Source organism: Rhipicephalus sanguineus, chromosome 1, assembly GCF_013339695.2.
Source record: "Rhipicephalus sanguineus isolate Rsan-2018 chromosome 1, BIME_Rsan_1.4, whole genome shotgun sequence".
NCBI lineage: Eukaryota > Metazoa > Arthropoda > Arachnida > Ixodida > Ixodidae > Rhipicephalus > Rhipicephalus sanguineus.
The window spans coordinates 44,736,964-44,758,521 of record NC_051176.1 but is presented as its reverse complement, the minus strand read 5'-3'; the positions used below and the strand labels follow the sequence as shown (position 1 = coordinate 44,758,521).

The 21,558-nt window shown below is 47.2% G+C and overlaps 1 protein-coding gene across 1 annotated transcript; it reads right to left on the bottom strand.

Annotated features, from left to right (window-relative positions):
• Window positions 1-2,950: 2,950 nt before the first annotated feature.
• On the bottom strand, window positions 2,951-21,200 carry LOC119383704 (uncharacterized). The gene is made up of 5 exons (XM_037652009.2): window positions 20,942-21,200; window positions 18,504-18,668; window positions 10,660-10,858; window positions 3,945-4,190; window positions 2,951-3,036 (listed from the first exon to the last, which is right to left on the bottom strand). The coding sequence occupies exons 1-5, from the start codon at window positions 21,179-21,181 to the stop codon at window positions 2,951-2,953; spliced, it is 936 nt and encodes a 311-aa protein (XP_037507937.2). The 5' UTR covers window positions 21,182-21,200.
• Between the last annotated feature and the right edge of the window lie 358 nt (window positions 21,201-21,558).

The following is a 21,558-nucleotide window of genomic DNA, read 5'->3' as shown; positions in this document are numbered from 1 at the left end:
GTGGTTATGCACCAGCAACCCTCAGAGCGATATTTCTCACAGCATCTGCACAAGTGCAGCGAAATTACTGAAAGCTGAATCACCTAGTTGCCACTATTAGCCATAAAAGCTCTTTTCATGTACGCTTGAACACACCATGGCTTTGCGGAGTGCCAATTCTACTTAGATATTGAGAGATTGAGAAATTCCGAGTGCATGAAAATTAGCATTCGTTATACCCACAGCTATTTTTGCAACGTGAACCCACATTCTTTACCGAGTCAAAACTAGCCAAAGGATACCCAACTTGAGCTAAGGGCAGTAAAAGTAGATTCAAGTAGTCACGTTCGTGAGAACTGCTACGACGTTCTCATTTAACCAACTAAGTGCAAGAGAATTCCGGTGGAAATTTAGATAGGCGCATCAGGAATCTGTCAAAACCAAAATTCCTGAAATTGAAGCATAAAGCATGTTTTTCGTGCATGATGACGAGGCTTCATGTGCTGTTGCAGAAATGGCCACTCTTCACGCGTCTTGCGCGACCTTTTTTAAAACGGCTACAATAAAAATGAGTGTTCTCAAAATCGAAGTTGCTGGAATATAAGCATGAATTATAGCCACTATCACAATAGTTTAACACACTGACAAAGTCCGAGCAAGTTAATACTATACCCAAAACAGTCCATACCTACTTCTCAGAAAGAGTACAAAAAGTTCGTCAGCTATTCGATCTGCAATGGTGATGCGTACAGAGGGTGGATGTGGAGCGCTTCAATTATCCTGTTAACTTCGAATTAGTTTGAAGTCACGTTCCTCAATAGGCTGCTCTGCAAAGTGAGGCTCCATGCAGCAGTTTCCCCTAGTCCAGCCACGTATCCAAAAGCATGGTATTTTGCATAATGCAACTGTCAAACTAAATTTCAGGAGCAGGAAACACGCCTTTGCTGCCATGCTTTGACACCTCATGGACAGCAGCAGCTCTGAGGGCAAAATGTACTGATAATTTCATCCACATCAAGTGAACATCAAAGTAGCCGAGGCGCTTCCCGGCAGCACGCCGCCATTGGACCGATCTTGGCCCAACGTCGGCAAACGACGGCAGCAATATTGGCCCCACGTCGGCAAATCACGCTCGCGCTACTTTCACCCGCATCGGCCCGACGTTGGCTATCCGCCGTTGGGCCGATGCGGGCTTGCCGGCTTCGGGCCGACGTGGGCTAGCCGCCGTTGGGCCGATGCGGGCTTGCCGGCTTAGGGCCGACGTGGGCTAGCCAGCGTCGGTCCGAGACGGGTATGCCGTTATTCAGCCGATGATGGCAAGCCGTCATTGGGCCTATGTATGCTAGCCGATGCTGGCGTGGTGTCGGCCCCGCCGACGTCGGGTAGCCGCCGGCGTGACCGTTTACACCCGTTATTATGTTTTAGCAGCGGTGGCTTACCATGCGTGAAGTACGGTAGTACTGTACCGTCGTGGTCTGCACCTAGTTTATATGGTGACACCGGCGGTAGTTGCTCGATGCGTAAAGTAACTTGATCAGGCAGGCTGATACACGTGTTATCAAGTAAAATGGCTGCGTGCCGCCCACGGCAGCTCGGTATTACTGTGGTTACTGTACTGTAAATCAGCAGCGCTAAAATAGACTATTCGCGGCCCAACGGCATTCATCGACTACCATTGGTGCCATATTCGAAAAATGCTGCCTAATTAGAAGGACTGCTCCACTGATGTCTTAGTGTGCGATTAAGACCCACAATTCTGTCGAACCGTGCAAGGCCGAGAACGAAAGTCAATATTGTCTCTAACACAACTAAATTGATGAAAGGCCTGCTGCACCAACTACGCATGCGTCTGAGAAATTAAGGAGCAACACATTTGCAAGGTGATAAACAGAAATTTATTCACAGGTATGAGCACACGCCAGCAGTTCCGGAATAATTATGCCATAAAGGAATACTTAAACATTTATAGATACCGTAGCCAACATCTAAAACAACAGGCCCCGTATCCGCCACCTAGGGACCGCGCTCTCTAGCAGGCAGGTTCTGCCAAGAGTGTCATTGCATGGTCTGGTATTACCAGCCTTTGGAAAATGTACAGACACGATGTTGCCATAGCACCAACAGACAAATATTAAAGGGACCAACAAGCCGTCATTATGGTACCCGTTTTCTTCAGCGCAACGGAAAACCAGTCAGACTCTCTAATCACCAAATGTTAATGCGGACAATGCTGTGGAACATTTATAATCCAAAATTTTCCATTTGAGGCAACTACAAAGTGATATACATAGAACACATGCTGCAAACAGTGGGAGGTCAGGGCGAGAGCAGCTTCCTAACATGCCTGCGTTCTGCGTGCATGTCCCGTGCCTGAACATGCTTGACTATAGTTGACGCAAACGCACTACCGTTTCTCAACGTACAACTCCTTTGACCTCGTAAGCAGCACAGAAGGGAAATTGGATTGATCATAATATGTGTAGCCTAATTTTGACCACTAATTACGATAGTCGATCATGAAAGCATCAGACTGCATACAGCAAAGTGAACGCCTCTGCAATCTGGTTTCAGGGCTCTTCTGCTAGACTGTGCGACAGGGCTTTTTTTTGTGACCTTTCAATGAGATTTAAAAATATCAACACAAATGACATCGCAATAAAGGGTGCTTGATTCTGTCATTATATTTCACGGTCCTTTCATTCCCACCCGAATCTACGGACACATTCTGGCCAGTTAACAGTCCCTTTAAAGTCTATAACGCTTCAAGGATACATGAGTCAACCAACAGTGCAGCTCCACTAACAGCAGGAACCTGTCCACTTGAGGCTGCAACGACAAAAAAAAAAGCAGCACTGTGCCGCCAGTACTCCAACGGAGACCTCTAGATTGCCCAAAAAGAAACACATGCTAAGAAAAAACCAACTAAAATAGCAAATCATGTAAACAGAAATGGTACGGCACTGCAGGTTTGCTAGGGCATGAAAAGGCCGGTGCTGGCCTGGAACAGCACCAGTGCAGCTGCACTCGAGCCTGCAGCCACACGGATGCGGTCACAGACTGCGACCCAAGCAGAGGCTGCAGAAAGGGCACCAATAGGAATTCTAGGAACCGAGGTCCCCAGCAGTGGCTGGCAGCAGCTATCGCGTCCTAGCGCTGTACCGCCAGCATAGCAAGGGAGGCTGTCGAGTTCCTAAATGCCGCTGTGAATTACTGTAGCTGCCTTCAATAGGGCAATGCAGCCTCAGCCGCAATGCCAGCCATCTTGCATATTACGCTAGTGTGCCTCTCCTCGGGAATGCTTCGAAATAAGCGAGGTTCAGTAGCGATGACTGCAGCTCTGTGAGCTCGTCAACATGCTTTCGAGGACATTCTTTAGTGCCTCCAGCCATTTTAGAGGCACACAAAGCTAATATGGCTTCCGCAGGGTTGGATGGCACAGGATATATGCTTCCTCTTGCCGGCTGGGGGCCGGGGTTCGTCAACAGCGAGGGAAGGCCGGACCTCGGTACGCTGTCGTTTCCTCCGTTTGGCATCTGGCCGCTCTGAGGAAGACTGCAGACAAAGTAGTCAACATATTTTGAATGATAAACTGTAGAATAAGCTGCGTTAACATATATGCGATATATTTTGTTGAAAGTTTGCTTGCCGTTTCAGGAGCAGGAGAGCTCTCTTGTTGGTCACTGGAGGCATTCAGCAACGAGTCGTCACCCGCTTCGAAGTGGCAGACAATCTCGCTGCTAGAGCTTCTTTCGTGCCCGCATTGCTCACTCTCTGCTGCGTCATACGCGCTGTCGTGGCATTCCGTGCCGCTGTGCTGCCCTGTATACCTTTCCACGATATCCTCGTGCATGCCTGCTTAGTGAAATTGCAATGCCACAGAGATTGTTACATATCGCTCACAAAAATTTTCAGAATATATGTGATGTGGTTAAGAAGAAGAAGCGCGTTGTGTAAAGTACACCTACCTTGTGCAGTTTCTTCGGCATGTGCAGTTGCCTCTGCCATCGAGTTCTCTGAGAAACCATTAACCCTCGTGTCGTAGAGGATCCTCCTGCGAGACGACACGTACCCACGCAGAAATGGCAGCATCTGAAAGTGCGACCACAGCTTTTTCTGTGTCGCGGCCGATCCACTCTTGGCCTTTTCAATTATTCTGATTTCCCTGAGGAACTTGTCCCTCAAGTACTGCCATTGCTTTTTGCACTCGCCACCTGAAAAGGAGAACACGACATATGAGTGAACGTATGGGAACCACAGTTTGGAAGATATAGACTCATGCGGGTCTACACTCTTCGTGCTCAGGCTAGTGTGGACTGTCATGCCGCCGTTGGACGCCTAGGCACAGATATGCCGCGATACGGTGCTGCTGGGCCCGGCACCATATTAGCACCCGGCAACGAAGTTTTCGAGATGTCACAGCTTTGCCAGAAAAGCAGCGTTTTAGAAAAAGTCAGACATTGATGCCAAGTTTCTTGCCGATCAAGTCTCACGTGTCATCCTTCTTGCGTTGGTTTTTATATTCTGCATGCATGAGGTCATATAAGTAAGTATGGGGGCGAACTTCAGAAATTAATTGTTCTCTGAGTTCGGTGTCCCACACTTGCGAGCAGTTGAACGATCGCTGCGATGAGTTGTCGTCCGCCATCGTCAGTCGAAATAGAAAGACGAAGAGGCTTCTGTGCTTGAATTACGTACCTTTATACCACCAGTGGAAAGAGGGAGCATGACGTCACCAACATGCACGCGTGAAGACACGTGTGCACAAAAGACATCGGCTTCGTGTTCCTAGAACGTCTCATTTTTGCATTTCGCGGAGGTGATCAGCTGCCGCGCTTCGGCCGTCAGTGCAGGGCCTCTTCGGTCGCGTCAAACGGATACTGAATAAAAAAAAAAGTAGAAGGAAGCACTGAAAGTCGCCTAGGGAGACACAACTCGCAGCGTTTATTTCGCGTATTTTAAACTGGAAGGCTGCGTTTTGGGAGTTGGTAAGCGCGCTGCGGCTACACTGTGTTGCCACGGCTGCTCATGTATCAGTATATCTAATTATTTTTAAAATTTTCTGCTAATAGAGTGATAAGGTGTCTGAGTCTACTGACTTTCTGTCTTTTCTACAGAAACGATCGTAAAAGCTGCTACTTTTTCAGCGTCGAGTCCGATTTGACGTGATGCCATATGGCGACTGACAAAAGAAGAAGGAAACAAAATACAAGAAATTCAGACGACGCAAACCACCAAGAGGAAAAGACGAAAGGAAAGTGGTTTGCATCGTCTGAATTTCTTGTAACATGAACCATCTAGCCCAACAAGTTTTACTAAAGGTAACAAAGTAGTTGCTAGGACTGCATGAGCACGTGTATTTTCCAAATGAACAGCTAGGACAACAGCTGTTATCATGAACACGTGACCGTGCCTTTCGTTTTTGTCGTTAATTTCTTTCCTTTCGCTCTGTACGCCCTACAGGCGTGATTATTCCGCAGTGATTTTGAAAAGCAGGTACTTGTGGTGCTTGCGCACCTGCATGCGCTACCTTCGCTGGAATGTGGAGCGGTGAACAAGTACTAAAAACGACCCGGTGAGCCAGTGTTCGCGTGTGTGAAATGTTCTTGCACGAAAGCCTCATAAACGTTTGAAACCACATTGACATTCCGCAAGTATCTTACTGCACATGCGTGAGCAAATTAAGTTTGCTAACGAGGAGTATAGACCACAGACTACAGGAACAATTTATTTTTTTCCCAGTGTGCTAAGTGCTATCAGTAACCATTGTATATTTAATCAGTCTTGAATCGTACTAGGTCGACACCGTCTGAACTCCCGGGTTCATCACCAGCAGTGATGTCGGAGTCATTATTTTTATTACTTCATGAAAGCTTCAGTACGTTACGGTAGATTACTAATATCAGCGCTGAATTTGCGATGCTAAAACGTATTTTTATTTGTCCTGGCAACACGGGGCTACATGCAGGCACGCGCGATCAACTACGCCTCTAGCACGATGGTCTTTCGAGCAGCTGCTGGAAGAGCTTAACATAAAATGGCTACCGGGAAAGAATAATTGTTTTGCTCTAGCCACCATACTATGGCGATGTTGGGTTTCGTTTTAGATATCCAGCCAGCGAAGGTATGCCGTCTGGAGACAGTGAACGAGTTTTCTTCGTTCATGCCCGAACTACCGCTGGACATTACAAACAGATCAGCTTCACGCTTCGCGAGCCAAAAATTCGGTACTTTATACACATTTCGCATCGACGTCCGTGGCTGGCGTGCGCGGAGGGAAATACCATAACATCCGATTAGTGCAGGTGCCCCTCGCGTTCCCTTTTCCGCCTTGGCGCGGCTGTTGAACAGAAGAAAGCGGAGAGAGCACAAAACAACGCGAGGCCGAAGGACCGGATGACCTCCCCTTCACGGTGTCCAGCTGTCTCGGGCCTTTTCACCCCTGAAGAAGAAGCCGGTCAGGCTTTGAAACGTCGGGTTCCTAAAATAAATTCTTGGTTGGCGTTTTGTGCATGAATGAATTGTTGTGCAGGAAAGCTGCCTTGTGAGATGGTAGCCTAATGAAAGTGAATCCAATAACGTAATGAAACCAACAGACAATGACACCAAGGAAAATATAGGGGACATTACTTGTAGTGTTTAACTGTAACACAATAATTACGACGTAAATGTAAAGGAATTAAAGTGCATGAAAAATCTACTGACCGCAGGTAAAGACCGAACCTGCAACCTTCAAATTACGCGTCCGATGATCTATCAATTGAGCTATAGTGGCGTTTGCTTTCCCATCCATATACTACTATCAAACATAAAAGTAATGTCCCTTATACGTTACTCAGCTGCACTTTCTGTTGTTTTCATTAGGTTGTGTCCAACAAAAGAAACGAGCCCTTGGATCAATCCACCCTCCCGCCCCCTCTACTTGAGAGAATGGTGGCGACCATTTGCAAAAATCTGCAAGGCGGCTTTACTGCAAGGTTGTTTTCCAACCAAACGTTCTCCGTCGCGGACTGGTTTTCTCGCTCATTGTACTTTTACCGCTCCTAATTCCAGTGAAGGCACGCGAGTACGACAAAACGACCTCTTTCCCCAACAATTACTGTGGGGCCGCCTCGCACGAACGTCGTTCGTAAGAAAAAAAAAGGGGGGGGGGCGAGGGGGTAGAGAAGCAAAAACAGAACGAGCGAGAAAATCAGTCGGGCATTGAGAATTTCTGGTTGGAAAACAACCTTGCAGGAAAGCCGCCTTGCAGATTTTCGCAAATGGTATTATGCTGACAGCCTCAAAAATTTCATTGCCTCACGCACAGTGTAACAAGCAAATCAGCATAAAATGGTAAATAATAACTTCAGCAGCTGTCAGTTAAAATGAATTTTATATAACCTTCTCACAGGAGGGAAAAAACGCTGCCCTGTTGGGCTGCGCGCGGGAGTAGTAAAACTGATTTCACAGACTCAGAGGAGCATTTTTGTTAGGGGTGAAGCCTTGTTAGCGCAGCCCATAGAGGACCATGGTGGCTCCTGGGGAGCTGTTTGTGAAACGTGTATAGACCTTCATTCTGTACTGCAATGTAGCTCACGGTAGTTATATAGAAATCTCGGCTGCATGAAAATGTGAACAGCTGGACAAAGTAGATATGAAAGTTCATAGTGCATGCGGTAGGCCATGGGTAGGCGGTAGGCCTCTGACCTTTTTTTATAGGCATGGTAGTTTTTCATGAGAAACAAAACTCTTGAGAGTTTTCCACTGCAAGGCTCTTTGGTTTTTGAGCTTTCTTTCTTCACTAGCATCACTGGTTTTTCTGATAAACGTGCGTACTCTTAACTTTGCTTTGTTGTAAGGTGTACAGATAAGTTCATTTGACAAGTGCATCGTTTGGTGTTCTACATGGTAACTTTTAATGTAGCAAGAGAGATAAATTCTCTCATTGCCAGGAGAGAAAATAATACGGTGGTCACAGCAGATCCATTGAAAGGAAAATGTTCGGTGAGTGCACTACAAAAGGAAAGATATGTTTCCCTTTGTACCCAGCGAACATTTTCCTTTCAATTTCTGAATGCTGTTGAGTAAGTTAAGGTTCTGTTTCTCATGACGCATTAGCGAATTTTCACGGGAGCCTGATGCACTGCAGTTCTTGCGGACCGATTGGAACTACGGGCTCATAGGAAATGTGCAAGCTCAGACGACACAGCTTTGTTGATTGCAATAATGCACACAGTTATGCTGAAGTGTTTCAACCACGCAAATGTTTTACGTTCAATCGTGTTATGTGACCATTTTAATGAAAAACTGCATGCAAATATTGCACTGCATATTTAAAATTCGCGCTTCAGACACACAGGTCTAGAGTTACCTAGAATAGGGGGAGTGTCCAAAGCGCCGCGCGAATACATAGGAGGAGTGAGGGCCTTTTGCGGTGAACTTCCGCGGCGCTGCGCTGCCGTGCCGGACCCGTGGGCTTTCTCCGCGGCGGAAGCCGCGTCAAAGCGGCGAGCGTCTGCTACGCGCGTGATATTTTGGCCGCTATTATCTAAAATTGCGGAAATTTCGGCAGTATTTAATACTACGTCATTGCAACATAATACTGCAGCGACTCATCGTACAGAGAATGCGTTTATGTGTTGTGAAACGGGGATTTTGTATATATCCTTTCAGCTGGTATGTTACCGCATTGGTCCACACTTCAGCGGCTACTTAAGGAACGCATCCTGCGCGCACTTCGTCGTGAGAAAAGGCGCTTAGCTTACTTTCGTGTGGAATCACGAACGTAAACTTGCTGCAGGAGAGAATAAACTGGAGATAACCAGGAGAACGTAGCACATTTGCACGTAGTAACTAGCCCATGCATGCTAACGCGTTTGCACCCTAATTCATATCCTATCTTTTATTTCGTGCATTCGATTTGTTTTACAAGGCTGCCTCCCGCGCTCTGCTGTTTCAAGTCATTTCATGCGAAGCCAAATGTGTCAGTCGGCGTGGCCGCGTTACCAAAAGTAAAAAATTATTTGCACTCGCGTCTCGTTCACTCGGTATAACGAAAATCGGCACCAAGGGGAACGAATGTACGTATGCCTAACGTGACAGATAGGTCATGGCATCGCTAACTTGACATGCTTGCCATTTGCGTAACAATAATAATAGCGAGTTTTAGCAAGTTACGGAAATACGGTACGTAAATACGCTAAGGACGTACGGTAGCGTTCCTCCTTTCCCGCTGGTTGTGCTTTGGCCGCTCAACGACCGGGAAAGGAGGAGCGGTACTGTGCTGCCTTACCGTATTTGCGTACCGTATTTCCGTAACTTGCTAAAAGACTCTAATATGGTGTGTGGCGCGCAAACCGGGTTTCTTTGGTCTGACGATTTTTCTTCATCAGGTGATAAAAAACATAGTGGTCACCAATATCGATGTCAACATGTAAGACTTACCTATACATTTTGAAGAACTGACCGCATAGGTAAAATGTATGCGAAAAAATTACATGAAAAAAAAACAGGGTTCCTTATGCATTCGCCTGATATGACTCGAAAACGAAAGCCATCTTTTTCGTTAGTCGATGTATTGATCCTCCCTCGCCCCTCTCCCGAAGCTTTCTGCACATAACGCGGTTTTGGACTGCCCACAGGATCGAAGGCATTGCGAAGGCATTGCACCTCACCTGCTTTTACATTGCCTCCGTGATCACCCCCAATCACGGTGGCAATGCAAAGCGACCATATCATGTTAAATCGTCATCACATGACGTCACGTCGTCATCAGTGACGTCACAAGTTCTGTCTATCTGTGACGTCATCGCGTGATGATATTGTGCATCACTCGTGTTGGCAACGCGGTACGCCGACGGTCAATTTTCGTGTTTGATGAGGTATCTAAGGCTTTAGCCCTAAAAAAACGAGACAGCACATGAGAAATAAGCCGTACCATTTAAGAAAGCTGCTTTTACTATTGCACTTTTCTGCTCTCCTAAAGGGCTTCAGGTTCCGGAGTTGGTTTTATGGTGATGTTAGAAGGCTAAGTCTCAAGGAGAGACACTTGAAAGGGGTGTTCCCACCAGCCTAAACCCAAAGGGGGCTCGGGACAAGATATCCTCGAAAACCAAAGAGGAAAATGATGAAAGCTACAGCCAACCTCACTTCGATCTTGCCGTAAAAAAGGCGCTAGATCGAAGTCAAACACAAACCAGCACGTACGCCAATGTAGGCGCCATAAAAGTTGTCGCGCTGGCTCAGTGGTTACGATGGTCAGCTGCTGACCAGAAAGACTCAGGTTCAATCCCAGCCGCAGCAGTCATATTTACATGGAGGCAAAATGCCAGATGCACGTGTGCTGTGCATCGTCAGTGCATGTAAAATAACCCATACAGTCAAAATTATCTGCAATGCCTCTCATAACCAGAGACAGTTTGGGACATTAAATACCATGAAACAACCATCAAAGCCTGTGAAATCGCAGAGTTGGTGTGGGAAATTATGGTGGCATCGCCACCTGCACTTCCTTTATACGCACTGCCTCGCTTACAAACGTATTAAATTGCCAACATTTGTGCTTTTCGTGTTAATGTAAAAGGGCAATTTCTAATGAAAGTAAGATTCATTTTTCTTTTTAGTGTCCCGTGAAGGATTTTTTATTCGATGTTTAGCGAATGAATGTTTCGCATGCGAGGTTGCGGTGCCCATTGGCATTGCAGGCTGTGCAGCGAAGAATTCTCCAGAGTTGGTTTGGATGCCTTCCTCCGCACGGCTGCCACTTGCCGCGAAATGCAACTCTGACTGCAAGGCTGAGTGCTTTGGAGAGGGCCTTAATACCCAGTCCTCTCGACACGTGATAGCCATCGGCTGCGTAGAATTCCGGCTTCCCACTTCTGTTTGAGCCGATGAACTTATCCTGCAGTTGTAAACAGTACTTACTACCACTGAACGCATAAACACTGAAGTTATTTATGCAGAACAGAAATGATAACAGCAACATACAGAGCATAGGTACTCAAAACTGAGTGAATAAACAAGCGCACTCCCTGGAGGCAAAATTGCATTCGGAATACTAAACACTGGCCGGGTCGCACTGGTGAACACAGTGTGTTGTCAAAGAATTCACACCGTAATAACTCCCCATTGCGTATGATGCAAATGAATGAGAGCACAGATGTGCTGTGAATATGCACATTTGCATTTTTGCTATTCATCTCGCTGTTCACACAACTTGCTGAACTTTCCATAGTGCCGTAATGTCATTTGACAATGCATCTAGTGGTATCACTGCTGTGCTACTTGTGTTTGGCCTTGCACATTTACGCAGGAAACAACCCAGCCAGTAAGGTATGAACAGAACATTTCACTGTGTAATAGATGTGTTGTTACAGCAAATAGAAATAATGAATACTGCAATACACTATCAATTATAAAGTCTATATTCACTGCTCTCTCTGTAATGAAGAAAAGTACAATATAAACAGAGAAAATATTTGAAGCTCACCCCTGGAGTATCCAATATTTACTAGAGGGAACGCTGGAGCTGCGATCGTTCAGCCACAATGGGAATGATGGGTAGTACACGGATTTGCCTAATCTATGTGCTTGGGGCCTTAAAATGCACATGTGGCTTTGTTTTGTTGTGTTTTGGTTTTGTTTCGGATAAAAGAATGGGCCACGAATTTCACAGTGATCCAATTTGAATTGGCAAACACACACACACACTTTGTGTGTGTGTGTTCCTTAAGTGTTTTGTCTTTTTGCGCTGGGAAATCTATCTTGATCATGAACCAACTTGCCCAAGCAGCAGTTTTAGTGAAATGTCAAGGTGGTGAAGTGGAACTGCTCAACGTTCACTGATCTTCGTCTTACGACAAAGCGGCAGCAGGCCACAGGTAGCCAAACGAAGCCGAAAGAACGAAGTTTATACCAATTCGTGTACTACCCATCATTCCCATGCTGGCTGAAGCGCCATGCCTTGTAGCTCCCATAGACGCTAGTTCCAGAGTTCCCTCTAGTGTACTTACAGGAAACTCAATGGTCTACATGATAGTGCAAGAAATAAGCGTGGCTAACTGATAGCAGCCACTCAAATTTTGTTTGCACTGAGGTGCTCTTGATTCATTGGGGCCCCCGCAGGGGCGCCTGGAAACAGGCGTTTGGTGTGTAGCGACACCACGGACCCGAGCTAACGGGGGGCTTCGACCCCTCCCACGCCTAGCCGTGCGTGGCATTGCCGTGTCCGGGGAAAAGGGGATCCTGGGGGTTGAGCCGACGCCGGGTGATTGGACCTTTAAGGCCCCCCGGCAGAGGCAACACACCCCTTTGGCCCCGGCTTCACGTAGACGGCACCCCTGGGCTGACCCACCCAGGGGAAACCGGCAGTCGCCTTTTCCTGTCTCTCTCTCTCTCGCCTCATCTTCGTCTTTCTCTCTCACTTTTAAACTTTCCTGTCTACTTCTCCCTTCTCGTTACTTCCGATTTTCCTGGCGGCAAGGGTTAACCGTGTGTGGCTCCCAACCTTGGGTAGACCATATTAGGTTATAGTGACGGCGTACTGCTGGCGTTGCGCAGACTTTTCGCATGTTCTGCCACGTCCCCCTGTTGGGCTCCGTGGTGGGTGGTAGGCGCCGTTGCCGAACAAGCGACTTTTTCCATGGGACCCTCGAACCCCTCTTCCACCGATCGTGCCCCGAAAAGGGTACGCACCGATGCATCTCAATTCTTTTGGCCCAAAAACAACGACAATTTTCCGAAATACCACGTGGTTCACTGTGAACGATCATCTGAAAAAGCTAGAGCCATTTCACCTTTTCTTGTTGCTAAGTGCTTGAAAGACACCATAGGAACGGGATATAAGGCCACAAGGATGGCAAGCGGGGACCTACTCCTCGAATTAAAAGACAAGGAACAGTACAATAATTTGTCACATCTAGTCGCGTTTGGAAACATCCCCGTCTCTGTGAGCGCGCACAGGACCATGAACACTGTCAAAGGTGTAGTGTCCGATGAGGACCTGATTGGCCTCAGCGAGGAAGAACTACTAGATGGATGGAAAGATTCAAATGTCACTCATGTCCAAAGGATCAAGATAAGGCGCGACAACACCGAAATACTGACCAAGCATTTGATACTTACTTTTGCCTCCAGCACACTACCCGAAAACATTGAAACCGGCTACGTCAAGCTTCCTGTACGACCTTTCATACCAAACCCGCGGCGATGCTTTAAACGTCAAAGATTTGGTCACGCGTCTCAAAGCTGCCGAGGGCAGCTCACCTGTGCAAAATGCGGAACGACGGGTCATTCTGTTGATGACTGCGCCGGTGATGGGACTCACTGCGCGAACTGTGAAGGTGATCACCCTGCGTACTCCAGGGCCTGCCCGGCCTGGAAGAAAGAGAAAGAAATACTCACGATAAAAGTAAAAGAAAACGTAACGTTCCGCGAAGCACGACAGCGAGTTTCATCGTCATTTCCAGCAAGAACATCTTTTGCCGAAGTGGTGCGACGGGGGGCAGCACCACAACGGCCTATCGCGTTTGCCCGGACCACTCGCAGCGTGCCGAGGGAAACGCCACCCGCCCCCATGGTGGGAGCAGCGAAGGCTGCCCCGCCTACTCTGAATCTGACCACACCGGCGGCCACTACAAGCTCCGGCACCGTAGAGGCCAAGGAGAGCACATCGCCCTCCGGCTCGGTGGCGTCCAAGACTTCGCCACACCAGGCGAAGTCCCCACCTGCCAAGCCAGAGATCCCGGCGACTCCAGGATCGTCGGGTCTCACAACCACGCCTCGCCAGGCGAGGTCGGACAAACAAGCCAGCAGCTCGCGTACGCGGGCGTCCAGTGCCTCAAACGAGGCAATGGACACAACTCCGGTGCCTCTGGTACCGAAAGAGCGGCGTAGCTCCCTGGAGCGCGCTAAGAAAACCAAAAAGCCGATAATGGGGCCCGACGACGGCCCTGCTGCTTGAGCTCTAAATTTCGACCTAAACAACACCCACTTCCTTCTCGTACACACAGCACTACCTGACATCCAATATGGAAGCACAAATTATACAATGAAACGTGAGAGGACTGCTTAGAAATCTCGACGATGTCCAAGAACTCTTACACAAACATACACCAAAGGTGCTGTGTGTACAAGAAACACACTTAAAATCCAAACACACAAACTTTCTACGCAGCTACATTATTTTCCGGAAGGACCGGGATGATGCCATTGCGCCATCCGGGGGTGTAGCGGTTATAGTTAATCAAGGAGTAGCATGCACACATTTACCACTTCGAACTTCCCTTGAGGCAGTGGCTGTTCGAGCGGTTCTTTTGAACAAACTCGTCACCATTTGCTCTCTATATATACCTCCACATTACCAACTGCAAAAACATGAATTTCAGTCTAATAGATGAGCTCCCTGAACCTTACCTTGTACTTGGGGACTTTAATGCGCATTGCTGTCTATGGGGTGACTCCCGCTGCGATGCGCGAGGTCGTCTAATTGAACAGTTCCTTTTCTCTTCTGGCACGTGTCTCTTGAATAAAAAAGAACCAACATACTATAGCCTTGCGAACAATACCTACTCGTCCATAGACCTCAGCATCACATCTCCATCACTTCTGCCCATTCTAACATGGAAAGTCATTAATAATCCCTATGGAAGTGACCATTTTCCTATAGTTCTGAGCACCCCAATAGTTAATGAATGTCCTCCAGAGGTTCCCAAATGGCCAATTGACAAAGCCGATTGGGAACAGTTTCGTAAAATGGCTCTCTTAAGTTGGACCAACATGCCTGCTTTAAGCATAGATGAAGCTGTAGACTACTTTACAGCTTTTTTGATTGATGCCGCAATGAAGTGTATCCCACAAACAGCTGGACTGCCCGGCAAACGACGTGTACCATGGTGGAACACTGAGTGTCGAAACGCGCGCAAAAAACAAAATAAAGCATGGAGGCTGCTCCGAGACTCGCCGACAGCCGAGAATCTGGACAGTTTTAAAAACCTAAAGTCACAAGGCAGGAGAACTCGCCGACAGGCAAGAAGACAAAGTTGGCAGAAATTTTTATCGGGAATTAACTCATATACACAGGAGGCTAAAGTCTGGAACATGGTTAGCAGGGTAGCAGGCCGGCAAGCGCATTCACTTCCCCTAGTAAACACACAAGGTGACAGCTTGGAAGACCAGGCGAACTTCCTAGGTGCACACTTCGAACAGGTGTCGAGCTCGTCACACTACACGGAAGCTTTCCAACGACACAAAGCAAAAATCGAACAACAGAAACTAGAGCGCAAATCCACAAAACACGAGGAAGCGTACAATGAACCTTTCGGCTTAGCTGAGCTACAGGCATCGCTGAACTCATGCAATAAATCCGCCCCAGGTTCCGACCGTGTTGTATATGAAATGTTGAAACACCTACCTTCTGAAACCCAAAAAACCCTCCTTTCCCTGTACAATGCTGTTTGGTTTTCCGGCGAGATCCCCTCGGTCTGGAAAGAAGCCATCATAATTCCGATTCTGAAGCAGGGTAAGGACCCATCCTCAGTATCCAGTTACAGGCCAATAGCCCTAACAAGTTGTCTGTGCAAGGTTTTTGAAAAAATAATAAATCGGCGGCTTCTACATTTCCTCGAAGCCAGCAACTCACTTGACCCATACCAGTGCGGTTTTCGAGAGGGTAGATCTACCTCTGACCACCTTATCCGTATCGAGGCACAAATTCGCGACGCTTTTGTTCACAAGCAATTCTTCCTTTCGGTGTTCCTCGATATGGAAAAGGCCTACGACACCACATGGCGATTTGGAATATTAAGAGACCTATCCCACTTAGGTGTACGAGGTAGGATGCTGACTATAATTGAGAGCTACCTGTCCAATCGAACATTCCGTGTTCGAGTAGGCAACGTCTTGTCCCGAACATTTGTCCAAAAAACAGGAGTGCCGCAAGGTGGTGTTCTGAGTTGCACACTTTTTATTATAAAAATGAATTCCCTACGTCTGTGTATTCCACGGAATATGTTTTATTGCACATATGTTGACGACGTGCAGATCGGTTATAAATCTTGCAACCTTTCAATGTGCGAGCGGCAGGTGCAACTTGGTTTAAACAAGGTAACCAAATGGGCAGACGAGAACGGGTTCAGCCTTAACCCGCAAAAAAGTACTTGCGTATTATTCTCAAGAAAGAGAGGCCTACATCCCGATCCAGACATTGATCTGCATGGTCAGCGGCTACCTGTGAAAACGGAGCATAAATTCCTCGGCGTAATTCTAGACACGAAACTAAGCTTCATATCACACATACAGTATATAAAGAACAAGTGCATAAAAACCATGAACATTCTAAAGGTATTGTCACGCACTACGTGGGGTAGTGACAAGAAGTGTCTGATGAATCTTTATAAAAGCCTCATACGCACGCGCCTAGATTATGGGGCGATAATATATCAGTCTGCGACACCAAGCGCGTTGAAGATGCTTGACCCTGTCCACCACTCGGGCATTAGTCTTTCTACGGGTGCTTTTCGCACCAGCCCCGTGGAAAGTCTCTACGTCGAATCGAACGAGTGGTCGCTCCACCTGCAGCGATCTTACATGTCGTTTCTATACTATCTCAAAGTGAACGCAGACAACGAACACCCTTCACACCCCACAATTAATGATATATCTAGTTCTGCCCTTTTCGACCACCGTCCTTCGGTGCGACAGCCCTACTCACTTCGTGTGAGGGGCTTAGCTGAGGAAACGGGTGTGCCACTTTCCGAACACTGTCTATTGGCTCCCGCTGCACAACTACCGCCGTGGCGGTGGCAGCTTATAGACTGCGATCTTTCTTTCATTGAAGTAACGAAACACGCGCCTATTGCACATATCCGTACATACTTCCTTGAACTACAACACAAATACACTTGTGCAGAATTCTTTACAGACGCCTCAAAGTCCAATACTTCTGTGTCTTACGCAGCCGTTGGGCCATCCTTTACGGATTCCGGTATTCTACACCCTGAATCAAGTATCTTCACGGCAGAAGCTTACGCGATACTTGCGGCCGTTAAACACATTCAACAATTAAAACTACAAAAGTCAGTGATTTACACAGATTCTCTAAGCGTGGTAAAAGCTTTAAAAACTCTGAAAAGACACAGAAACCCCGTCTTTGTCTCGCTGTATTCTCGCTTAAGCACGATCTACGCACTCGAACAACATGTCGTAGTGTGCTGGGTGCCAGGGCACCGCGAGATTCAAGGCAACGTGTTGGCGGACCAGCTAGCAGCATCCGCCCACGAAAACAGTCACAATACATCCTTAGCTATTCCCCCACTAGACTTAAAACACTTCCTGAAAAGAAAGCTCAGAGCCTTTTGGCAGACCACATGGGATATGCATACACGAAATAAGCTACACGTTGTCAAACCGCATCTAGGTAATTGGCCGCCAATATCAAAATCACGCCACACAGAAGTTACACTCTGCAGACTTAGGATCGGTCACACATACAGTACACACACACACCTTCTGTCCGGTGGCGAACCACCTTTGTGTGATAGATGTGGGCAGCCACTCACTGTCCTTCACGTCCTCATCCAGTGCAAGGAACTCGATGCTATCAGAAAAAAACACTTTTCATTACCCTACCGACAGCAATTTCCTCTTCATCCTTCAATGTTCATCGGTAGGGACCCGCTTTTTTACATATCAGTCACTGTCTGCTTTTTTAAACGATGTACAGAGTTTTCATGTCATATATCAAGGTGAAACGTAGCACGGCCTCTAAGCGGAGGTCGCTGCTGCGGGGAATACATTAAAGACAGCACTTGCCTCGCGGCCCTTGGACTCAAGGGCATTGACGAGGCATTCGTGCTGATGTCATATCTTCAGTTTTATTGTTGCGACCACTTGTCATTCATCCCACTACACATATTTCACGTCACTCTCATGATTTTAATATATATATATGTTTTACCCGCCTTTAGCGCGAGGAATTTTAAAGCCCCTATACAGCTACTTAGCGCAACCATTGTTCCCATCCTTTGTCCCATGAACTGGCGCTCTTTGGCCATCAATTGGCCCTTGCGCCAATAAACACCACACATCATCATCATCATTGATTCATTGGGGCAGTTCCTAAGGCTGAGTAGTAGAGAAGCTGCACTCACAACTGCTTTCCGTATGGACCACCCTATAGACAAGTCGGGGGCCATACTTGGTTACTCTACAGCTTAACTGTAAAGCAACTGCAACTGCCGTCATGCAACACAAATGCCGGTCACTTCTAGCTAGCTAGCCTAAATGTGTTGTAGGCGCCACCTTGAAAACTTCGCACACTGTGTACTCCTGTGTCAATGAAACAACTGTGGCTCTCCGAGCAGGGTGAATTGAAATAGCCACATTTGTGTTTACCTCTCTCCCTGGACATTGCAACTCAATTCTTTGTCATCCGATGCTTTCAAATGTGAACATGATTGGTTGTCATCAATATTCTTCATTCTGAGCATCCGCTCACCACTAATGTCATGCATGACATTTATGCATAACATGAACACAGGTTGACATACCTCTAAGATGATGCATATCATGTTGTTCGCCGTTGCTATGTAATTCTTCACAGTGCTGTTCACACGGCGCCTCTTTTGCATCATGTTGTTGTCGTCGTTTTTCCGTGGCGGTATTTTAAACCAAAAAACTTTCTCTGCCACATGGGATGCACATTCCAGGACGTGCTGCGCAATAAACAATGAAAAAGCATTACTCACATTGTTCACTTGTCATGACTACAAACATACAGGTTTTTTGTTTTTAGACAATACATATTTCTGGCAAAAATCCTATGACTGTAAGGCTCTTGTCGATTTCGTGCGCGAACTTCACGTCGAAGGGAAACAGGGGCGTAGCCAGAAATTTTTTTCGGGGGGAGGGGGGGGGTTCAGCCATACTTTATGTTTGTTCGTGCGTGCGTTTGTATGTGTGCGTGTATATATACGCAAGCAAAACTGAACAATTTCGGGGGGGGGGGGGGGGGTTGAACCCCCAGCCCCTTGGCTACACAGGTGTTAAAGTCGTATTGCGTGCCAATATATGGCGCCCCCATTTTTTTTTTAGAAAAGACAAACGTTGCACGTAGTTCCATGTATTCGTCATCAAATTTTAAGGGTGATGTCGAAACTTACTGCGCACGAAGCGCGACCGTGTTCTTACGTCGGACCGGAACTACCTAGGAAGTGACGAAAATGGAATGACGGCGCGCCGCGGCCGTATCGTTTCGTGAAAAGCGACAAGTCATCTCTAATGCGCCAGCGGGTCGCCTTACCTTTGCGTGTGGTGTTTGGTGATTTATTCTTTCGAACTGTGCAGAAGGAAACGGCAATATCAAGGTTTTCTCTTTCTCTAAAGCATAAAGGTCAGGGCCAGACACAGCGGCGCTTCTTTCTTGCAGACAGGCAGAATAGTTTTTCGTTAGTTTGAGAAAGAAACAGATAAGCACCATTCAACGCACACGAACAATAAGCTTTCTATCTGTTTGCGTATGTCAGAATGCTTGCCGATTTTTCTGACCGTATTCTGCTTCGGCGCGCCCTCATTCACATTTCGTCACTTCCCTGTCACAAGTCGTTCCAGCGTTACGTAACAGAGGCCGCGCTTCATGCGCGCCGGGCGCGATCATTTTCGATTTCACCCCTGCTATTCGATGAATATCTCGAACTACGTGCAAACTTTCGTCATTTCTAAAAAATGGGTATGCCATAAATTATCATGCACTTCAACTTTCTTATGGTAAATGGAGTAGTGCCAAATGCGCACAAGTCAATAATTAAAAAGTTAAATAACGAGTTTTCCTTAATTAGTCGCGTGTCAACTTCGTTTGAGTTGCGGAAAAGTATTTCCGCCTTGACATAGAGTTCATGTGCGAAAACGACAGGAGCCTTGCTTTTTATCATCTCATTAGAGTGTGTCGGTGCGGGGGAGAACACACAGTCGTTCGGTCCCCGCGTTCTTTTGTGCTCTCCCCGCTTTCTTTTGTTCGCCAGCCGTGCCAAGGGGGAACACAAAGGAACGCGAAGGCGCACCGGCACTAATCTGATGTCACCGTTTCTTTCTCGGCGCGTTCGAGCATCTCAACCAGCTAGTACTCCAAGATGGCGATCACGGTGACCAGGCATGTAGCCAGGGAGGGAGGGGGGGGGGAGGCTGTGTTGGTGAAGTAAGTGTTTTTACCAAAAATAAATAATGAGAATGGGTGTTTTTCTTAAACAGCCACCCTCCCCCCCCCCCCCCCCCCTCCGTCAAAAATTCTTGGCTACGGCCCTATCGGTGACGTTAATGAAAACTGTATGTATTGACATACAAGCGATATAACCATTGAGGGTTCCAGTACAGTGAAAATACAAGGGGCAACCGGGAGGTTTGAGAAGGGGGATGGGGTTTTCCATGTGGATTTCAGCAGTCGTAATAACTGTCTAAAAACGCGCAGCGCGAATTTTTCAGACATATAGTATAATGCTTCAATGAACCTTGCGTAAGGAAACATCTTTTGTCGCAACCACAATTCATTTCGTGCAACTCCCTCGACCGACAGCTACCGAACAACTTGAGCAACCTTACAGTGGCGTCAATGCCGATGTAGCACGTCGCTGTGTGCTACTACTTCTGAAAATGCGAATGTGACGAGAGCGTGCCGGCAAGCACGCATAGCATACGCGTACCGAACAACGTGACCACGCTTGCACTGGCGCATTGCCATTGTAGCGCGTTTAATCGCGCCTGCTGCTAATCTAAGTCGCAAGTGCACTTTTTTTCTTTGCAAAGCCGACACAACAAAATGAATTAGCCATTGCAGAGGAGCGCTACACGTCATAAGATCCATGCGCTCGTTTACGGCAGGCATACGCATTCTCAACCCTAATACGAACACAATTAACTGGTCTGCCTTCCATCGTTTCAGGCTTGAACACATGATTTGCGTCTGTTTCTACAAATCACCAGGCAGGTCACGTACCTTTATGTTATCGGAAATTTCCTCTTCCGAGCTCGTTATCGAAAGGTCGTTGCCGCCGACATATATAGCAATAAAATCTAGTCCGGGCAGCAGATGGCGAATGTGGTGCACCAGTCTAGGTGCACGTGCGTCACCAAAACTGAAGGTGCACGTGGCACAGTTGCTTCCCATATACAACCGCGTCTCGTTCAAAAACTTCACTTGGCTGTCGCCAACGACACATCCTCTCAGGACAGCCATGCCGGCGTTGCTGAAGGCGACGTTGCTACACGTAAAAGCAGGACTGAATAAATGTGCAGTGCCTGCACGCCGCTTTTAAGGCCGAAAATTGGGCTAGTCGGTAACGTGAATAATAGGACATGTTTACTAGCGAAACAAGACGTGGACGAGAAGAAGGAATACAGGACTAGTGTTGTCTTGTATTCCTTCTTCTCGTCCACGTCTTTTTTCGCTAGTAAACATGTCCTATTATTCCTGCACGCTGCTTTTGAGGGCGGCGATGGAGACCACGTGCAACTGCTGGGCACGATGATGATAGTTACGGGTCTGCCTGGTGAAGCCGCGTGGTGGCACGTTGTTTTTAAGAAACCGGCGGAATCAGTGTCACAATCCGCCAT